Source organism: Anser cygnoides, chromosome 2 (genome assembly GCF_040182565.1).
Source record: "Anser cygnoides isolate HZ-2024a breed goose chromosome 2, Taihu_goose_T2T_genome, whole genome shotgun sequence".
Classification (NCBI taxonomy): Eukaryota; Metazoa; Chordata; class Aves; order Anseriformes; family Anatidae; genus Anser; species Anser cygnoides.
Window position 1 is genome coordinate 76,025,297 of NC_089874.1, and position 21,154 is coordinate 76,046,450.

A 21,154-nucleotide genomic window follows, 5' to 3' on the forward strand; every position below is an offset into this window, starting at 1 on the left:
ATGTTTGTGTTCTTTTTACTTTAAAAAAAAAAAAGTTGCAGATGATAAGCTTGTGGGAAGAACTACTTAAATTAAAACTAATTGCTTGTCAAGAACCACCCAGTGCTAATCTTTGGAAGAAAAAAAAAAAAGAAAAGTAATGTTTACAGACTGACAATCTCCACTATAATTATAAAATACCCTATGTATTTTAGAAAAGAAATGTTTACAGAGGTAATTCATTTGGAAATTCATGACTGTGATTTCAGTTTCACAGACTGTAAATGTTATATGATTAGAAACAAAAGGGAAGCTTAAACCTGAGATATCCTCCTTTACTTCTTACTGTCTGACAAATTTGCATTTTATTTAAAAAATGTGTGTGGTCTAGACCAAAAAAAATAATTAAGCATTTTACATAATCTTGATACATCAGCTGAAAGAAGATGTGGGCAAAGTATCTCATAAATTGAAGAAGTAACTGCTGCGAATGAATATGTTCCAAATCAACCATTGCCTTTAGTGCCATATACAATACATGACACAAATAACCCTTTTTAATCTCCACTAGGAGTTCAAGAACACTACAGGCTCAGACAAACTTTTTTTTTTTTTTTTTTACCCAGCCATTTTGAGGGGAACTATCAATAAATTGCTGGACCTGAAATCCCTATTCTTTTACAGCCATCTTCAGCTTAGGAAAAAATAGGATATCTTCCTGATAAATAATGTTCTGTATGGCTTCTGAATGGCTTCATACTTCTAAATAAAAAGTGAGAAGATACAAAACTTTCATGATGTTCTTTCTATTTGTTTCACTAATTATGACTGCCTTCCTGCATTTTTTTTATTCTTTGTAGCTTTACACAAAATAAATAGGATTATTTAATCTAGAGTTTCAATCATTACACAGAAGCATTTCTGTCACTGTCCAAAGTAAAAGTCCAGCTAACATTTCATCTTATGAATACATCTTGAATAAGCTGATAAATTAGGGAAGTCATGCAGCAGCATCTTCAACAAGACAAAGCACCTGTGAGAAAAGTTAGAGAAGAAACTGAACATGAATAAATACCTCTCTAAAATAAGGTTGAGAAGGTACTTGAGAAGTAACTGAGATGTTTATTCATATTTGAGTTTACCAGTATACTATCAGCTTCATCACCTATTGATTTAAGATTAGCTGGTAAATAACCTTAAAAATGAAGTTACCAAAATCAAGATGAATATAAAAGAATGTAAAATTGTCTTCATTTCCTCACTGTCATATCTCATGGATGCAATTCACACCTTTTTTTTTTTTTTTAATATAGAAACTATGCATTTGAGATTTTACATAATTTTGGTATAATGCTCTAGAACTTAAGAGGAGCGGCTGAGGGAGCTGGGATTGTTCAGCCTGGAGAAGAGGAGGCTCAGGGGCGACCTTATCACTCTCTATAGGTGCCTTAAAGGAGGCTGTAGTGAGATGGGGGCTGGTCTATTCTCCCACATGCCTGGTGACAGGATGAGGGGGAATGCACTAAAGTTGTGCCAGGGGAGGTTTAGGTTGGATATTACAAAGAACTTCTTTATGGAAAGGGTTGTTAGACATTGGAATAAGCTGCCCAGGGAAGTGGTTGAGTCACCATCCCTGGAGGTCTTTAAAAGACGTTTAGATGTAGAGCTTAGTGATATGGTTTAGTGGAGGACTTGTTAGTGTTAGGTCAGAGGTTGGACTAGGTGATCTTGGAGGTCTCTTCCAACCTAGATGATTCTGTGATAAACAGAAAAGGGAAATTGTACCACAACTTTGTGCATCTTTACTGGGGCAGGGTGATCTTGGATGGCTGACAGATGCCCACCCACACACTTTCTCACTCCCCTTTAATAGGACATGGAGAGAAAATAAGATGGACAAGCTCTGGCTGCCGGGCAGCGCTGTGCCCTCCTTTCTTCCCCAGGCTGTCTCTGAAGCGAGGTGCGACCACCTTGGCTGCTGGGCCCAGCCGTGCCTTGTGGTGGGGCCATTGGGGCCGGGATGGGGCAGCCCCAGCATTGCCCCGCACTGTGGCAACAACATAGCCACGTACACACAGGTGCCCACTTACTGCCATACACAACCTGGTTTGTGGCACGGTGATGAGGACACTAATACTAAAATTGCACTTAACACAGAGATCAAGTCCTTGGTCATTTATTTTGCACAAACAGGAAGGAACCTGTGATGTGATGAGTTGCCCCAACACTCACTCCAAAAGAGCTCCATAGAAAGGCCACAACTTGGTATGTTTTGTAAAGGTCATTAGGGCAGTCAGGAAAAGTAATATGAAAACAATAAATTATCTGGCTTCCAAAAATCTGCATGGCAGTCACACAATTGGGTGATCCATAAATAACTTCTAAATTCCACACCAAAATACATTTCTCTAAGGAAATAGGAACTGTTTTGGAAGCAATGTCTGGGCAGTCAAGCCTCTGTATGTCCATCAGTACAGATGTGTCTGTGCATACACACATCTGCTTGTGCCCCTGGTGCCCGTGGCTTTTGAAGCACTGTGTGATATCCGTGAAGTATGACAGAAGGTTAGTGGTCACAGTGATAATAATTACTCACTACAACTGTGAAAAAAATAGCTAAAGGAGAGAAAATTATTTATCATTAGCATCTACCCTCACTGTAAATGGTCTGAGCAAGGGAAACTCAGCACATTAATAAACACTGCAAAATGTGCAAATGAAACTAAATGATAGCAGGGAAAGCTTTCACTTAAGTTCTTAAATTCACCAAGTGACCACACTACACATACCTACGATTGTGTGTGCTCATGGTCCTTTCAGCTTTAAGACATTTTACATTTCTTTTTTAATACAAACAAGTACTAGCACATTTTACATAGTCCATAGTGCAAATTAACCTAAACTTTGTACAGAAACACAATTTAAAACACCTCTCCAGTATTTACTTCAGATGCAAACTCAGTCACTTCATCTTCCAGCCCCTGAAGGAACTCATCTTCCTTTGACTGCATGCAACATTATTACCTCATTTTAAAACTAAAAGGTGTTTGTCAAAAATCACTCATATATACAGCAGCTGCAACGGACTAATTGTTTTAAAAGGTGAAATTAAACTCATACCATTCACAACCTATATAATTTTATGATTTTTTGACATGCACAAAGTCCGTGTGTTCCACAAGGACTTTTGTATTAAGATTGTCCAGACTGTGGGTATTTCTTAATTTTATGACACTTCAAGTATCTAATTTAAAGAAAGCACATGGCAATCTCTAGAACTGCTTCAACTGTTACAGAATGTCGATAAAGAAATTAGCATATTTGAGGCTTTGTATCACAAACCAGTATTACTGGAGATACTGATTTTTCAGGTCTGTGTAAAATGATCATTCCAATCTTTTAGATTCTCTCAATCCTCCTCTTGAACCTTTCCAGTGATTTAATTAACATAAGAATATAGACATTTAAAATCTAAACATCATACTCCTCACTACCACTAGCCTAGATTATTTTAATTTTGCCCATGACATAGCTTTTCTTATTGTCTTCACTGACCTTTTAGTAAAAAAAAACACCTTCTTGGTTACACAAAAATGTAGAAAAGAGTTTTTCTAACATATAAAGGAATACCCACCCTAAAAACAACAGGCAACCCCAGTAATGTCCAGCTTCTGCCCTAGTTTTAGAAGCTATACCATTAAATGAACCAAAAATTTAAATTGCTTAACCAGGAACAAGTCTGGTTTTCCTGCAAAAAACTACTGCTAAATTCTTAATTTATCCAAGATGACATAACCACCTATTTTCAACTTACAAGTTAAATAATTTAAACTGTCACACAAAAGAACAAATATTATAAATTTTGATAAGCTAAAACCTATTGAACGGTTTTTACCACTAACCCGATAACCTGCTCTGCCCTGACATACCCCTTGCTCTTTTCCTCTCTAACTTGGGCAATTCTCTAATAATGCATTTGCCCCTTTAGAAAGGGATGAGAACCCTAGAGCACTCTTAACTCATACTCCAAGGAGAGTTGCCCTGGAATGAAACACCATTAATTATTTCCCAAGTTTTCACTTTTGCTTCCCAGAAAACTTATTCTTTTCATGAAGTAAAATAATAAATAAATAATGAAGAAAAAGATCTATGAAGACTTACTTGGGAGTAATGTGAATGCTAACTAATTTAGAATTTTCAGAAGGAAGTTAATGTCACACCTATACATGGACAGAGCTAACTACATTTCCACTTTCAGAATGGAATTTCCATTCATCAAAAAACTTCCACTGACATACCATTGTGTCAATCTACAACTCAAAAACTATCATTCTATTGAAGTTGAAAGTTCATCAGAAATTTGGCAAAAGAATCTAAATGTATAGAAAACAAAGCATAAAAACATTATATATTGAATTTGTACTACAAACTAACTTTTCTTAGACTGCAGCAATCAGTCTCTACAGTTATGAAGAAAAGTGGATTGGCTCTACATATCAAATAACTTTAGCCATCTGTTTTAAGCAAACAGAAATGGAGAAATAAAGAAAGCTGTCGGAACTCCTTATTCAAAAAAAGTACTTTAAAAAAAACTAATGCAGGATGTAACAGTCTCAGTCATCTAAAGAGCGGTCCATGGGGACCTTTATATATACTGAGGACCTTTATGTATATGTATAGTCCTTTGGACCTTTCTGTATACATGAAGACATTTATGTATATGTATGGTCCATGAGGTTCTTTATAATTTACGTATATCTATGGTCCATGAGGTTCTTTATATACTGGTATGTAAGGAATTAGTCACAACTAGTCACAATAACTGTATTCTGATGTTATTAGACATGCTCAGTTTTCATTACTTTGAACCATTAATTGAAGTAAAAGTGTCCACATAGCAAACTGATGTTTTGCAGTACAAAACTGATGGACGGTATAAAGCTTCCTCACAAAACCAGTATTACTTTGACATACAAGATTCAGTGTTGCTGTTTTGACATAAAAGACCAAGTTTATTCTCGGTGCAATTCCACATCAACTTAAATGAAGTTAAACAGGGTAAACACTTTATCTCATGTCTTTGGTCTGAGAATGAACTTCAGTGTGTTCATGCCTTTTTTTTTTTTTTTCTCCAGTCTGTCAAGTCAAAATGCCCTTGTCAGGCTGTATATAGCCATTTTCTGTCACAGGACTGCAATGCAAACACTATGCTTCAGGAAACCTCAGATATGGCTGAAATCCCTGGAAGAAAGTCATATTGATCAGGCTGATGAAAGCACTCCCTTCTCTTGAGTTTGATTTTCCCCCAGATAACTTTTGAATGTTTAGAGATTCCAATGTAAAACTAATAAATCCAAAGTAAATGTCCACAGCATTCTATGACAGGTAGAATTTGACTAATGTGCTCTTGTCCTCTCAAAAACAAAGCAAATAATATTTGGTGAATAAACGTAGGGTTACTATCAGCATGGAGGCAGTACAGGGCGCTGTCTGTCATCAGAACTCAAGAAAAAGAAAATGCACATGTGCATTTTTGTTATGAAAAGCTTTGGGGTAGCAAAGCTTGAGTTAGCTTTTTACAAAAAATAGAAAATGAGGTGGCTAACATGATATAGGACCATATAATGTTGCATAATACTGACCTCAGATTAGATGATAGCAGTAAGATGGAGAGGGGACATATCCTCTGTTTCTTGTTAAGCCTGCTCCCTGAGTGAGTGGGAGACAGAGATGAGAATAAAGAAATAGACACTGTCCTATATAACTAGTATCAGCTTCCCATCAACTTAAATTACACCAAATCAAGATGTTATTTAGCAATAGTAACTGCAACAAGAACGAGGACCTGAGTAATCAGAGAGCAGAAAGCCATAATGATAAGAATGGATGCAAAGTATTGTAAAAATCTGAGGTTAGTGACCTACACACAATGGAGAAACTGTAACAGGGAATATATATATATATATATGTATGTATATATTATATCTATGTCAATTAAAAAGGCTCTACCAAAAATACATAACTCTACTTTTCCAGTGCAAATATCTATAATCTCAGTCTTTCACAGATGAGTTGAGAGGTCCTTTCAAAGAAGATGGAGACATCTCTTAGCCTTAAATTTAACTTAAAATAGTTAAAATTTTGCTCAAATATTAACTGTATTAATTCAATGCTGATCTTCCCCATTTCTAAGACCCCTAGAAAAATTAAAAAACAACATTAATAAAATCTCTTTCATACAAAACACATTAAATCTGTGATTTCAAAGTTTTCTCAGCCTAAACTCCACTCCTTTTCATTATACTTGTTTTATTACACAGCTAAATTCTACTGTAAAAATTTTAAGAAGCTACCAAGTCCATAAAAACAACAACAAAAATAGAAAAATCTGCATTTTTATGTTTAATGTTTGTGGAACTAGCAACCTAAACAGTAGAAAATGAGATGCACGTTATTCTAGATGCTGCTAATCCCTCTCATTTTACAAAGGCATGAAGATGGCTAACAAACCGAGTGAAAAATCTTTAGACTATACCATCTACTATTTCCTTTTCATTTTCTTTAACTTAAAAGAAAAACACTTTTTATTAGAATAATTTTGGAATGGTTTGCTAATGTTTAAAGTGCTGAAACATCTCATATGCTTTATTTTATGTAAACCTCTAATGCTATGTAAAGGCATTTTAATTATAAAATTCAACTTTTGTTTCTTCTTTAGCATTTATTCTGAAGTATATATTTTTCTCTTCCTGTCATTAAAATTGAGATGTGAAATTGTCTTGATATGATCAGAGAAGATTAGATTCACTCTCCTGTTTTAGAACTAATTTCTTGCAATGACACATCATATTATGTTGAAAAGGAATTTTGAATTTCAAGTTTGTTATTCTGTATTTCTGTTTTCAAGAGTAAAATAACAAATTAACGAGCCATTAACTTGAAAATGCAGTACCTGGGATTTCTTTCCTTATCTAACTTTTAGTACATTGATTACATGACTTTTTAACAGCTGTTCTATTCCTCTTCCCTTTCCTATATTCACACTCATTTTCAGCTGTTTCTTAATTCCTTAAATCCACTATCAACACAAATCTGAAAGTGTTTTTGTATTACTGGTAAAAATCTAAGAACTAAGTAACGAGTCACTACATCTGCCCACCAAATTTGGGAAGAACAATTATTGAAAAACTATACACAGTTGAATACCTGAAAAGCCATTCTTACTTGCCCTACAGGGGACATTTGAAGTGGATTAAGAGGTATATATTTGATATTGCAGAGATCCAGAGGGTCCATGGAGAAATCAAGTGTCAATCTTGTTCATTATATTCCTTTGCTATTCCCTCTAATAGCATGACTCACTCAGACTCAAACCAATATTGATCTTCCTTTTTCCACTACACATTTACTTCTCTCCCCAAAGTAAAAAACATAGTGAATGTGTAGTTATGACCTGCTTCCTGTGCAACTCACTTTTAAGAAATATCACAGGGACTAGACTTACTATTCTGGAGACAGAGAGACTCAAAATGAAAAAGAATGTTATGGACTGAAACATGTACTCTTCTGTCTCCTAAAATTCTACAGTGCAAGTTATTCTAGGTTTCCTCAGGAGAGAGTCTTCATTCCCCTGAGCTGCTGCAGAGAACAGAAGGACAGTACTTGACTGCTCATCACCTCATGGTGCATACTAGCCCTGCCTCTTTCAGTACTTGTTATGTTTTCATTAGCATAGTTTTCATCTGGGAGATGCAAAAGACACATTTTCTCTTGTGGCTGAAAGCTCAATTCTGAGGATTCAACTGCTTGCTTGAGACCAGGGTGTTTCATCCTGCTTAATCAACTTTCCTCAGTTTCTCCATTGCGCGCGCACACACACACACACACACACAGCTGAGCATTTGTCTGAATACAGTTAGACACTACAGTGATATTCAGGAAGTTTTCAAGAACACCTCCTGAGATAATTCATAATTTTTGAAAAAGAAGTCACTATGGTCTTAAGTTCTACAAAAATACTCTTTTCAATACCAACCTGTTTCTGGAGTTCTCTTTTCAGGGAAACGTACCATGAAACATTGAAGACTGATCCCAAGTTCAACAACAGAGAACAAGTTAAATAATCCCAGTACCCCAGAAAATACTCTAACAACTACAAAAGGTTTGTTTCTCATTTTTACCACAACCTCATTTTTCCAAGATCTGTGCTCTGCCATGTTCCTATAAATTACCAATACAGATTAATTTTACACAGATTTCCAGTCTCCAAATGGAAATTTTTAACAAAGAAGTTAATGACTGAAGAATAGAGATATGTTTGATCTTAAAATATAATGACGACTTGTTGTCCTAACTCTTGCTTTATAACAGATGATCGAAGTAAATTAATCTATCTTCTTGACAGTCATTTCATGATAAGAATGAGAAACCTTACCATTTTCATTGCAGGCCTATCCTATTCTTGTCCTCAGTGTGCATTTCCATGACAATGACTGTAATCATTATAACAGCATTGTACATAACGACTCTGCTTTCTGTGATGTTACTCCCAAATTGGGTGTGAAAAATGTGAAAAGACAGATATCAAATGGCCAAACTCTCACCAGTGAAGCAGAGTAGCCTACAAAATTAATAATTGACAGAACTGATAGGGTGCTGCTGCTGAACAGAAGCCTGGAATTAAAGGGCGATGCTCACATCCCCTTCTTTCATAGTGTGAGGGGATTTGCATGAAAACTTCTTGCCAAATTAGTCAGGTCTAATGAGGCCTTGTGAGGTGTGTATAATTAAATGTAACATCAATAAAACATCAATTTTTCAAAATGAAAAGCAACTCATGCACAATGACCACTACTGAAATTTTGTTAATTACTAATATTGTCAGTCTCACCCAGTTGTTCCTTTTTTCTGAATTAAAAATAAATGCATGAGCAAAATGATAGAACTGTGCTGTAAATCAGAACCATCACAACACCATTTACCAAATATAAAACAGAGTCCTCTTCTAAGTCCTACAAAGCTTCTGGAAGATGAACTTACAAGTGTTGTGAAGTGCTCAGAGTAGAAAATGAAGAACCCCACAGGGAATTTTTACAGGAAAAGGTGGGGGGGGAAGGGTGAGTATTGGTAAGTACAGAGGAAGAAGTATCCTCTGACAAGGCATGTGGTCACATTCTGACCACAAAGGATTAAAAGAAATCCTATTCATTGATCTCCGTAAATGTAGCATTAATTTAGAGGTCTGAGGATGAAAGAAAATATATAACATTCTCATAGGAACATAAATTGGAAGAAGCCATCCTTTTGCATACTGTATCCAGGTCTCTAGTCTTACATGCAATCATGATTGTAACTGCTTTCATAAAAACAAGCATGATTTACTTTGAAAGCTGCTTAGAATCATATTTGCCTTTTTTAAGGTATGACAGCAAAGCCTATAATTGATCTGATGACCAGATCTTCCTCTGTCACTTACACCTGACAAATCAATAGTGTATAACAAAAATTCATGATATTATTCTGTATGAGCCTTATTACACTGTGGTCCCGAGGTTTACTCTGTATCTCCATTTAACAGTCTTCTTCATGGCATCTATCTCTTTCCAGATAATGTTTTGATTCTCCTACATAGCTCTGTATCAGTAACAGGTTTATAGAATATTTTTTCTATTCCAAGATCATACATGAAAATATTAATCAGTCTAAGATAAGTCTAGAGCAATATGCCCTCATCACCTCACCTATTTTAAAAGCTTGTCTATTAATGCAACCCATTATCTTGATTTATAAAAGTCCCTCCCCAGCCTAAATTTTCTACACAAATCCTACCAATGTTCAGCACGCCAAGTACTTGGTATTTTACTAAGGTTGGCCTAACAAAATAGTTGTGTGGGTTTTTTTGTTGTTTGTTTTTATCTTTGTGTTAACAGTATCTTAAACAAAAATGCTCCAGTTGCTATTTTTAGTTCAAATGATGTTGTTCATATTTGAAAGCCCTTGCTACCAGGTATCTGTGATTTCAGGAGCTACTAGTTTCCTTGGATATTTTGCATATTCTAAGAAATGATTTTCAAGATTCCCATCTTGCATGCAAACTGAAGGCAAAATGAATAAGTTCCTTTTCCATGCTTTATCCCTATTAATCATATTTCCTCACCCCTCTTATTCAACCTCTTTCTCCAATTTCATTGATGATAATAAGAAATTTTGTGCTGAAAGACAGCATGCAGGGGGAGAAAAGCTTCATCTGTCCTATGTCTTGCAATAAACCTATACATACACTTTCTGTTATTTTAATGCAAATTTAAAACACAAATTATGTAGATAACATTACACTTGATAAACTAGAATTCAGTTGGCCAGCTTACAACTGCATCAGGATGAACCTTACACCTGACACTCGCTCACTCACTATGTAATTCAAAATATAAATGCAGGGCCTGTTGGTCCTACAGACTCCTGATGAATTGTAACAAGTAGTATATACCTCCTGCCTCTCATTATATTAAAGGCACAGAGAGATTTCCTTTTGGAAGAGCACTTTTCCACCCTGCCCTTTATGTGGAATGAATATATTGTTGAACCTAGACTGTATTTATTATATTCCCTGAAGTAGAACTGAATCTTACTCTGAAATAGTCTGGAAAAGCCTTTACGGCTTACATATTTAAGCATTATGTATTTGAGGTTCTACAGAATCTGATATGAGCACCAGCTGCATTCACTCCATGTTCAGTTGAACTCAGAAGAAACACTGTTATCATACTTTAATATCTTCATCCTGTTTACTTTTATTAATATTTCTGCTTATAATAAGCAGAGAAAGTATACATAGGGAACAGGCAAGCTCACTGTGCATATATAAAGCAATCTGAGTGGTGTTAACCTTAAAAAGGAGGTGACATATAAGGAGATACTTGGTTTTCCTCTATCTGTGCCACATTTCAGGGGATGGAAAAATAAAAACAAAAAGGCAATGACCTTACCTTTCCTACATACTGAGGATCTGGTCCCATGTGTTCTTCTAAAACAAAGAACTGATTCCATACCCATCCACGCTTGGGACGATGATGCACTTCTGTTTCACCTTCTATGTGTTTGGTTTGATTTCTAGTCACCTTGATGGAGCCATGGTGAGCAGCTCCATAACACCTCTGCACAAAACAGAGACAAAATAGGACTGGGCAGATACAAGATGTACTTGCAATTCTCATTGTAGGATAAAGTTCCTGGTCAAAGTTTTCTTTCTCTTGTCTTTTTCAGCTGTAATCCTTTAATAAGTTCCCGAGATGGAAGGTGAAGCCTCGTTCAGCAATACAGTCCAAAATGGGTTTTTCTGCTTGTGCATGGTTTAGCTGCCCATTGGGGTAAGCTCAAACTATATTTACATTATGAAAAGCTGACTGGAAAAATTGATATTTCTTCTGAGGTCTTCACAACAGAGCTCCACAGCCGACCATTTTCTATCTAATAGGGAAAGAAAAGAAAGCCACTTACTCATCACTAAAACCAGCAATTTTCAGCTTTTTGACCTTAGATTATATTCACAGCTGTACTAGCCAGTCTCTCAAAGACTCTCACTTTAACTAAAATTTCTTTTCATCCCTTTCTGTAAAAATGTTTTCTGATTTTTTTTATTAAAGTACCTTAAGAATTAGTATGGCTCTTCCAAGCTATGGATAACATAGCTTAGTAAAAACTGGATGATCCAGGATAGTTCTATTGGTTCTTAACTACAACTCATTGATCTGGTTTTGCAGTAAAATAAAATCACTACTACAGTGTCATTAGACATATAGCAATTGGTAGTTCATTTCAGATGAGTTCTTGATCTTGCATATACTGCACAGAGATCCAGCATGGTGAAAAATACCAAGGCTATGACGGCTTTCAAAGAAAAGTGTCCAAAATAGGCTTTGAGGATTCTGAGTCAGTAGGAGAGCAGGGACATAATGTGCATTTTCACCCCCCTGTTCTTTACTTAAACTCCAACCAATATCATACTAGAATTTCTCAAAGTTATTCTATATTGACAGAAAATTTAGATACTGATGTTTAGATGATTTATATTATTTTTATTAAAAAAATCTACGTTCCCAGTGACAATATTTTCTCAACTTCAAAAGGAAAACATGACTTTTTTTATGCTACAATAGTAACATAGAAAATGTACATGGAAGTTGATGTAGCATAAAATAGTTTTTTAACCTCAGAGAAATAGTTATCCTTAGGAAGTGTTTTGATCACATATCCGAATATATCAAGTATCGATCAATTAGGAGACTCTAAACATGCAAATAAATATAAAAAAAATAGAATTGCCCTCTACCATTGGTTTTGTTTAGGTACCATAAAGCCATTACAAATTAGTGAACAGAAACACAATAAATTCATGAACAGAAACACGAAGAAGTAAGAAAGTTTCTCATCAGAATAATAGAAGAGTAGTTCAAGAGTGTGTTGTACATCAGAAATACCCATTAAGGACATACTTTCTACTGCTGTTACCCAGTTTAGGACAGTGTGTTATGCTGAAGTAAAGGAATACCACCAGCCTTCTGTGTCCAGGGAGGACTTTAAAAAGAAACTCCATATGGTATTTTCCACTGAAGAATGGAATTTTTTTTAGCTTTACATTTTACTCTACTTTCTATTTTCTATATCAAAGTAATCTCCTCTCAAACTCTACAAAACCACTGATCTCTTAGAAGTCTCACATCCCATCTCTGAACAGATTCATACAACCCAATGCATTACTACCTTCTTTAAGTACAAATGTGATGCAATAGGAATTTTTCAGAGCTAGTTCTAAGTCATACCAGGGAGAGAAACCAGACATTCTGAGCCACATTTGTTTCTAACCATATCTTCTTCCTTGGTTTCCTTGCCCTTCTGCATTCCCTCCTTATTCTTGCTAGAAACCAGTTTTGCCTTGAGGCATACAATTTCCCCCTAAAGATTCCTATATTTACAGATGAGCTACTTAAATAGATAAGTCATTCTTATATTTCAGAGGTACATTAAAAATAAGCAGTACCTTACAAAATGGTAAGGCTGCAATTTTATCCATTCCAGTATTATTTTTCTTCCCTTTGTTTCCATCTTGGGAAGTGTCTGGGAGCAGTTCATAAGAATATAAGCAGTGCATAATAAGTTAAAAAATTGTATATAAGGTGCATTGAGATTCCTTAGAATGGCACATTTAAAATTTATTTGAAATCATTACTACTGAACTTTCCTTTATAAAAATTGTGGGGATGGTGGTGTTGGAAAACTCATATCTTATAAAAGAGTAAATATAAACAAATGCATTAGGTATCCACAAATCAAGATTTACTATACAGAACTTTGTTTCTCACCTCTCTCAGAAGTCATCCACAGAGCAAATTCAAAAATACCATGATGGATTCTGTAAACCCTGTTATTTACACAGCCTGGCTCATGTATGAATTAGAACATATAAAAGAAATACAAAGGGCTTCTTCATCTCAGAAGTGTCTGCTCTTCTTAGGATTAACATAAAGTAGAAGAAATTGAATTTACATTGTGCCAGAACCACTATGTAATTTATTTCAGTTCAAAGATTACCTGTTACACAACCCAACCCATTTTATTTTTTATTATTATTAATGCATATTTTCTAAATAAATTAAAAAGAGAGAGATGACAATGGAGTCTACTTCCTGTTATAATCATGCTTAGAAATCCAGGGTTCAATAATACTGAATTGTGTGTGAAGCCCGGAGAACAGTTTCCACATGACAAGCTTGACAATTAAAAAAGGAAGGATATTTAGTGAAGATACTTTGAAGTGTTTTCGCTCTTATAATCTTATTTTAAAACCAAATCCTAATTAATGCTCAGTATAAAGGTGCTCATTCTTAGTTACTCAGCACACGTTTTCAAAAGGTCTACTAGAAACATTCATTTTTTAAAAATCCTGGCCCCCACAAAAAATAACAAAAGAAAAATCTCTTCCATGAAGACAACAAAGTTTGTCTACAGGGAGTGAGTACATATGGAAAGACCTGGAATGGTTAACAAAGAGACAGGAAAGCAAAGAACAGACAAACCTGAACTGTGAGCAACTGAAGTAGGACTGAACTTTCTGAAATGCCTTTAATTCTTGCCTTACGCTAATATACTGAGATGTTGACTGCTCAGTGCTCTCATCTGCAGCTTCAAATGAAGTGTCCTGTTTTATGGGTTTTGTTATAATGATGTAGGCAGCTGCAGAGCAGACTTGTGTTATTGCTGTCTCCTGGGAGCCCTCATGAAAATGAGTTGTGTATCTCAAGAGACTGTCAGAGTAAGTTAAAATTAAAATAAATAATTAAATAAGATGAGGTGGGAAAGTCCTAGCAGTAATGCTGAAAATCATTACAGCAGAGTAGTTACTGCTTAGCGTGGCAGCAAGCCTCTATAATGAACTCCCAGGAAACCAGTATAAGCACAGCGATGCAAAATGCACCACCGCAGGAGAGGCATCATTAACAGCGGAGACTTGTCCTGAATCTCAGTGTCTCTCATCTCCCATAACAAAATTGACCACATATTTGAGTTCATATGAATGATTCATTTTTGCAGATGCACATTCGACACAGCTGCACACTTTTTTTTTTTTTTAAATCCCTCAGGAACCCTTTTCAGTCCCATTGTGATGGAGCTACAGTTAGTTATGGAACTTGCAATAAATTGCATTTCTCATTTGCTTTCTGAATTTCAGTTCTGCACACCGCCCTCTAGACTTCTACCCTATCAGAAAATTCTGATGTTATCAAAATCTGACCAACTTCAATGTCATTACTTAGGTATGAATAATCAGACAGGAAATTATTTCCTTCTTTCTGCACTTCCTGTGCTTAGTCTATTGCCAGTGTTACATCCTTCAGCACTGCAGAAATAACATTGTATTGACCTGGAGACCAAAGACAGAATAATGGGCTAGTATCAGAATGAAAAATTAGGATATTATTTTTTGTTTTACCCTTATGAAGCAGAGGTTGATGGTCAACAGAATGTATACAATATTTCCGTGGAACTCTGGCAACTGGCAGGAGAGAAAAAAAAAGGCAAGAAATTTGTAGGTAGATGAATGGAAATGGTTCATGTAGCCCATCTATAGTTGATCTCTGCTGTCTTTCCCCAAGCTCTGGGACTTTGCATGAGAAGATGAAGCACAAAATCTTTCTTAGGCTATGTGATACAGAGACTATATATAATCATCAGTGTTTTCTAAGGAACAATGCCTTCTGCACATGCTAGTCTGACAGAACTAGTGTCCAAACTGTTTTGGAGAGCATTTAAAAACTGTATTACATGTTGTTATCTTGTCCCTTTGTTGTATTTATGTTGTAGTTATGTATATGAGCATAAAACCCAGAAAAAAAAAAAATGTAATGAAGTGTTCTTAAAGTAGTTTAATAGCAATTTCAGTAACTACATATGTTTAGACATAGTAGCTCTATATTGTCACTTCTTTTAGAAATGGGAAGCTGAACTACTTTTTCACTGTGATAGCATACAGACATTCTCTTTTATCTGTGAGATAACTGCATGAGATATTGAACTCCCAAATAATTGTTGAATTTATGTGCAAAGATATATTGGTTCTGAAAGCTAATCTTTATCAGCCTGAAACTGTATCAGTTTCATGAAGAACCAGGGAGAAACTCATCTCTTTAGGCCAACAACACCAGCTCATGGGTGTGCAGTGTCAAAGGTGCGATTTCTTGTACCTTTTTCACACTTACACACAGTCTTTTGGTAAAGACCACTTCTAACAATCAAAACACAAGGAGTGCTAAGCTATAACTGAGAAGTGCTAAGCCAAAAACTGCTAAGCTATAACTAACTTTATTTCATTTAATAAATTATTTTACATAAAATCCGTTTTGCAAAATAAATAGAAATAGACACAAAAAAAGCTTCCATGGAATACAAATATTTTTTTCTTTCCCATAAGGAAACAGAAATCCTGTTGTGGGGCTAAAGGTGGGGAAAAAAATAAGTGAGAAAATAAAAAAGGGATCCAAGAAAGACAAGCAATCGGGTATTATAAAAAGATAAGTAACAGAAGAAATTTAAGAGTAAGATAAAACAAAGCCACTGGAAATTTCACTTAGAAAAATAAATCAAGATAAAGAAGCAAATTGGAAAGTTCAAGTGGAAACAGCTGCAACTGTGAAAGCTATGTGAAGCTATCAGAGATGATTTTTCTCTCAGACCTGAAACTGTGTATAAAAAAGAAAACAAGCAGTACGATTCCCGTGGAATGTAAGAAATCCAGTTTGTACAGTTTAACAGAAAGTCAGGAAAACATTAACTGAAAATACAAATCACAAAATAAAATACAACACCAAATACATGGATCTGTGAATTGGTACGCCAAGATTGTCAAGAGAGTGCAAAACCCAGTATTTATTTCCCTATGTTTTTTTTACTTTCCATACCAGAAAAGCTTTTTAACTTCCACATTCTCCTGCACACCTCAGAAACCAAGTCAATTGATGAGACATTTGTTTCAGAAAATAAAAAGGCAATATAAAGCAATATAACAATATAAAATAATATAACAATATAAGGACAACTGCATAACCTTAATGATTGCAGGTTGTTATGTGGTATGAGTAATAAACTGTGAGATTCTTAGGTTCAATTTAAAACCAGAGAAACACATTATGCAAAATTAATTATTTAGATAAGTACAACACTCTTGCTGACGGTGCCCAAATAAAAGCCGAGGAAAGGAAAAGAAATGCCCTTCTTTTTTGTTTCTTCTCCCTCCTTACCTCCTACCCCTCAAAAAAAAAGGAACAGTCATACTAAAAGCTGTAAAACAAAACAATAACAAAAACAACAGCTGTATCCTAGGATATTATTAAGCAAAGGGAAATTACATATTTTGAGACATTCTAAAATAGGAAAAGCAATACTCCAGACAAGAGTCCTTCTTTTGGCCTGGTCCTCTGGAAAGTAAATCATTATACTACATAACACAAAAATAATTTGACAGCACAGATATGGGTTACAACATGCCCTAATGTTGTGATTAGATGTCCAAAATCATACACTGCCCAGGAATTAATAAATTACTCTTCCCACTTGATTTTTTTAAAGTTAACAGTAGTTTTATTTTGTTTCAGAGTTAGCATTAAAATATTTTAAATTCATCAAATTATCTCAGATGGTAATGTGTGATGATTTTTTAAATATTATTCTGACTGACTCCATCAAACAATGATGATTCCATCAAACAATGACTGATTCCATCAAACAATTCCTACGTATGAGACTCCATTCTTCCTGCTGGATCAGACACCCCCAGAGACAATGTCAGAAGCCTCAATTAAATTTCCAGTTTATATCACAGATTTCTTCTACATGCTCATAATCCAGGCTACATTTTAAATCTAAGAATGTCTATTTTTCTCTCTCCAGTTCTTCCTCCATTCAAGGTAGGTATTATTCCCCAATATTCCTTTTACCTTCCTTTTACTACCTACTTCATTAGGCTTATTACTAGATTCTTATTAAAATTTCTTGATTTACTGGCTCTGCAAAATTTCAGTAGCTTCTAAATCAAGGGAACCAATATACTATTAATATTCCATAAAAATCACAAAAAAAAATAAAGCTTAGCCATCTCTTTGGGCTTACAGCTGCCAAATATGATCTTAGATTTGAAATAATTTAGATTTCAGAGGCCTAACTGAAACAACTTGTGGTTTTGTTCTTATTTCCATTATATGTTTGATTTTAGACAGTTCATACCTAGGACTTCAACACAGTACAAGTATGGACTCATCTTTATTTCTAGCACAACAGATTGGTCTGATATTTTCCTTTGTAAATGTACTTTACCATACTAATTATATCTTGAGACTGAAAAGGAAAATGATACAGGCCAGAGAAAACTTCTCATCCAGCATTAACACACTGACATTTCCAGCTTTCCTTTACAGTTCTGACTGTTTTGTGAAGATGAAATAAAGAAATTCAAAACATTGATTTAAAATTCTGGCTGCAGCCCTAACTATTAGCCATCACTGTTTCAAATCGAGTTTTAAATTAAAGATTGTCTTCATTTTTCCTTAGTTTTCACTGCCAGTTTTAAATTAGTTCAGAGTACATACTCCCTGTTAGCTTAGGCCTTAATAAAGTTACCTCACTGGCTAGAACAGGTGGCATCATTTTAACTATCTGGGTCATAAAGCAGAATAGGCATAGTATGAATAAAAGCTTTTGTGATTATTCATAGAAATCGCCACACGTTCCTTACAGAAAGAAGTATGTGAACCGGAATTCCGATTTTGTTATGCAAAAAGTTGGAAGAAAAGCCTAACAGTGATTAGAACAGAAATGCTGAGCTAGCACAAGCAGCTCTGTGCAGAGCTCCTTCCTGCTAACACCTCTGTTAAACTACATTAATCACGTTATACATAGATGGGCTTCCCGAGGGGACAAAACCCCACTCATGCTACCTAACAGCATGAGGATGAATCGAGAACATGGAAAGCAGAAACAGTCTTAGATGTACAGTCAAAAGAGCTATTAAAAAGGTTTTAATGTTGCTTATGGCAATAGAAATGCCTGAATAATAACTGAGATGACACTTTTTTTAATAAACATAAATTCAAGACTGTCTTATAGCAAGGCATTTGTTGTGGTTTAACCCGGCTGGCAGTTAAACACCACACAGCCGTTCGCTCACACTGCCCGCTCCCTCTCTGGGATGGGGGAGAGAAACGGGAAAGTGAAGCCTGTGAGTTGAGATAAAGACAGTTTATTAAGACAGGAAAATAATAACAACAACAACAACAATAATAATAATAATAATAATAATGTGTACGAAACAAGTGATGCACAATGCAATTGCTCACCACCCGCTGACCGATGCCCAGCCTATCCCCGAGCAGCCGGCCCCCCACCCCGGCCAGCCACCCCTATATATTGTTTAGCATGACGTCAGATGGTATGGAATACCCCTTTGGCCAGTTTGGGTCAGCTGTCCTGGGTCTGTCCCCTCCCAGCTCTTGCTGCACCCCTAGCCTGCTCGCTGGCAGGACAGAGCGAGAAGCTGAAAAGTCCTTGGCTTGGTGTAAGCACTGCTCTGCAACAATTAAAACATCAGCATGTTATCGGCACTCTTCTCATCCTAATCCAAAACATAGCACCCTACCAGCTACTAGGAGGAAAATTAACTCTGTCCTAACTGAAACCACAACAGCATTAAAGTAGCATCTTTAGTTCCAGTTTTATAGACAGCAATACATACTTATGATCAAAATACTCTTCTCATCGTGTGTGTAGCTAAACACCAAATACAAGCTTCAATTAATTCCTGAATGGATAGCACCAACTGAGGCACTGATTATAAAGAGTAAAACTCCGGCATATCATAGCTGGGCAACTAATCCAGTCCCATTATATGGCAAAGGAGATGGCTTCCACATGGCCCCAAAAAAGGATTCTAGGTACCATAAGGCCCAATGTGATACATACACACAAAAATGCTTTTTGAAGAGGAACTGTTTCTCTTTTAACAAGAGAGCAAGAACAAGAAACACTACACAAACAAACAAACAAACGGGTTTAGTGTATAGCCCTTTCATTTTTACTCTGCTGCAATCAGAATTCTTTTTTACTTATAAACCACCCAAAAATCCATAACAGCGGAAGAAATCCATTAGAACCAACATGGAATTCAAGTTTTATTATCATAACAGGATTTTTTAAAGTGTGTCCAATTGACAATTTGATTAGATGATGCACAAGATGAGCTGTGATCTCTATGCTGCCTTTAACAGTGAATGGCTACAGTGAGTGGTAGCTGTAGAGATGATTTAAAAGATTCATTCATTTTTGAAAATACACTGAAAAGGGTTAGTAAAAGGCATTTTATATGACTGGGTACAGGAAAGCATTATACACCACAAACCAATGGATTTGTTACCCTGTTGAGCAAATGCCTTGTATGAAAGAGAGTACAAATGGGTAGAGAAACATATCATCTTTCCTGAACAAAGGAATATATGCAAAGTTTGCAAACAAAACAGGAATAGAACTTAGCTTGCAAACAGTATTGCATATAGACAGGCAATTATTAACTATGATGAATAGTTAGTGGAAATTTGACATTAAAACATGATTGAGAGATTCAAAGCCTGTCCTCAGTTGGCATACAAAACTTTATATATATATATATATATATATATATATAAAATAAGCAGGCACATAGCAACTTCAAGATAACAGTGCTCTGCCACAATCAACAACTGTAGAAATTTTGTTTCCAACTACATACAGAGAGCAATTGGCAAAACCACAACACAGTAACAACACAATTAGTCAGATAAAACCCAGCCAGTGTTTCTATAAGCTATAATTGCAGATAAAGTCATGCTATCCATTACCTGCTGTGAAAGGAACAACTGTTAAACAAAGAAAGATAAATCATGTATCTGACTCACGCCTTTCTCTTTGCCTCAACCAGAGACAAATCCACCTACATTTATATCTAGAGTCCATGCTTCTAGCCAAAGACAATACAGATATGTAAGACAGCACAAAGATACTTTTATGTTCCCAAAGCAGCAGAGCCTTTTCTTATTTTCTGTTTCCCTTCCCAAGGAACTTGCTAAGAAAATAAAGATGTCAGTGATTTCTGGAGTCATTCCTCCCATTTATAAAGGTCAGGTCAACCAGTCAGGGAGGAAAGCACATACATGAGACTCTGATGAGCAATTACCCACAGGAAAAACTTACTACTGACTTCTTGTGCATAGTCCACAGGTACTATTTGTACTAAAAAATTATTTCTCAAAGATGAATAGCAGGAGCTCCTCCAGGAAGTATAACACCCCAAATGAATGGTAAAATAAACAAAAAAAACAAAGAAAGGGAAAGGTGGCCCTTTGAGACATCAAAGGCTGAAGAAAGAATTGAAGACATTTACCTCCCATCCTTTGCTACTAGTTCAGCATTCTGTGCTTGAAACTCTTAAAGTCATAAATTATTCATTATATTTTTGTTATCAAAATTTTAGAGTATTTCAAATGCAATTTATGTTTCTTAGATTATAAGTGATAAATAAGTTACTGGTTACTTAAACCCATATCTCAGTGTCTTAGAGAAAAATATTAAATGACCTATCGTTTTAAATAAATCTTACTGT

General features: G+C 35.5%; 1 protein-coding gene across 11 annotated transcripts in view; it reads right to left on the reverse strand.

The window, feature by feature from the left end:
* CDH18 (cadherin 18) overlaps positions 1–21,154 on the reverse strand; it is a 564,404-nt gene that overhangs the window by 175,444 nt on the left and 367,806 nt on the right. For all 11 annotated transcript variants that reach the window (XM_066992492.1, XM_066992489.1, XM_066992490.1 and 8 more), the window contains one exon: positions 10,965–11,445. In XM_066992492.1, coding sequence (XP_066848593.1) covers positions 10,965–11,192 — 228 coding nt within the window. In that variant the 5' untranslated portion in view covers positions 11,193–11,445. The remainder of the gene's footprint in view (positions 1–10,964; positions 11,446–21,154) is intronic.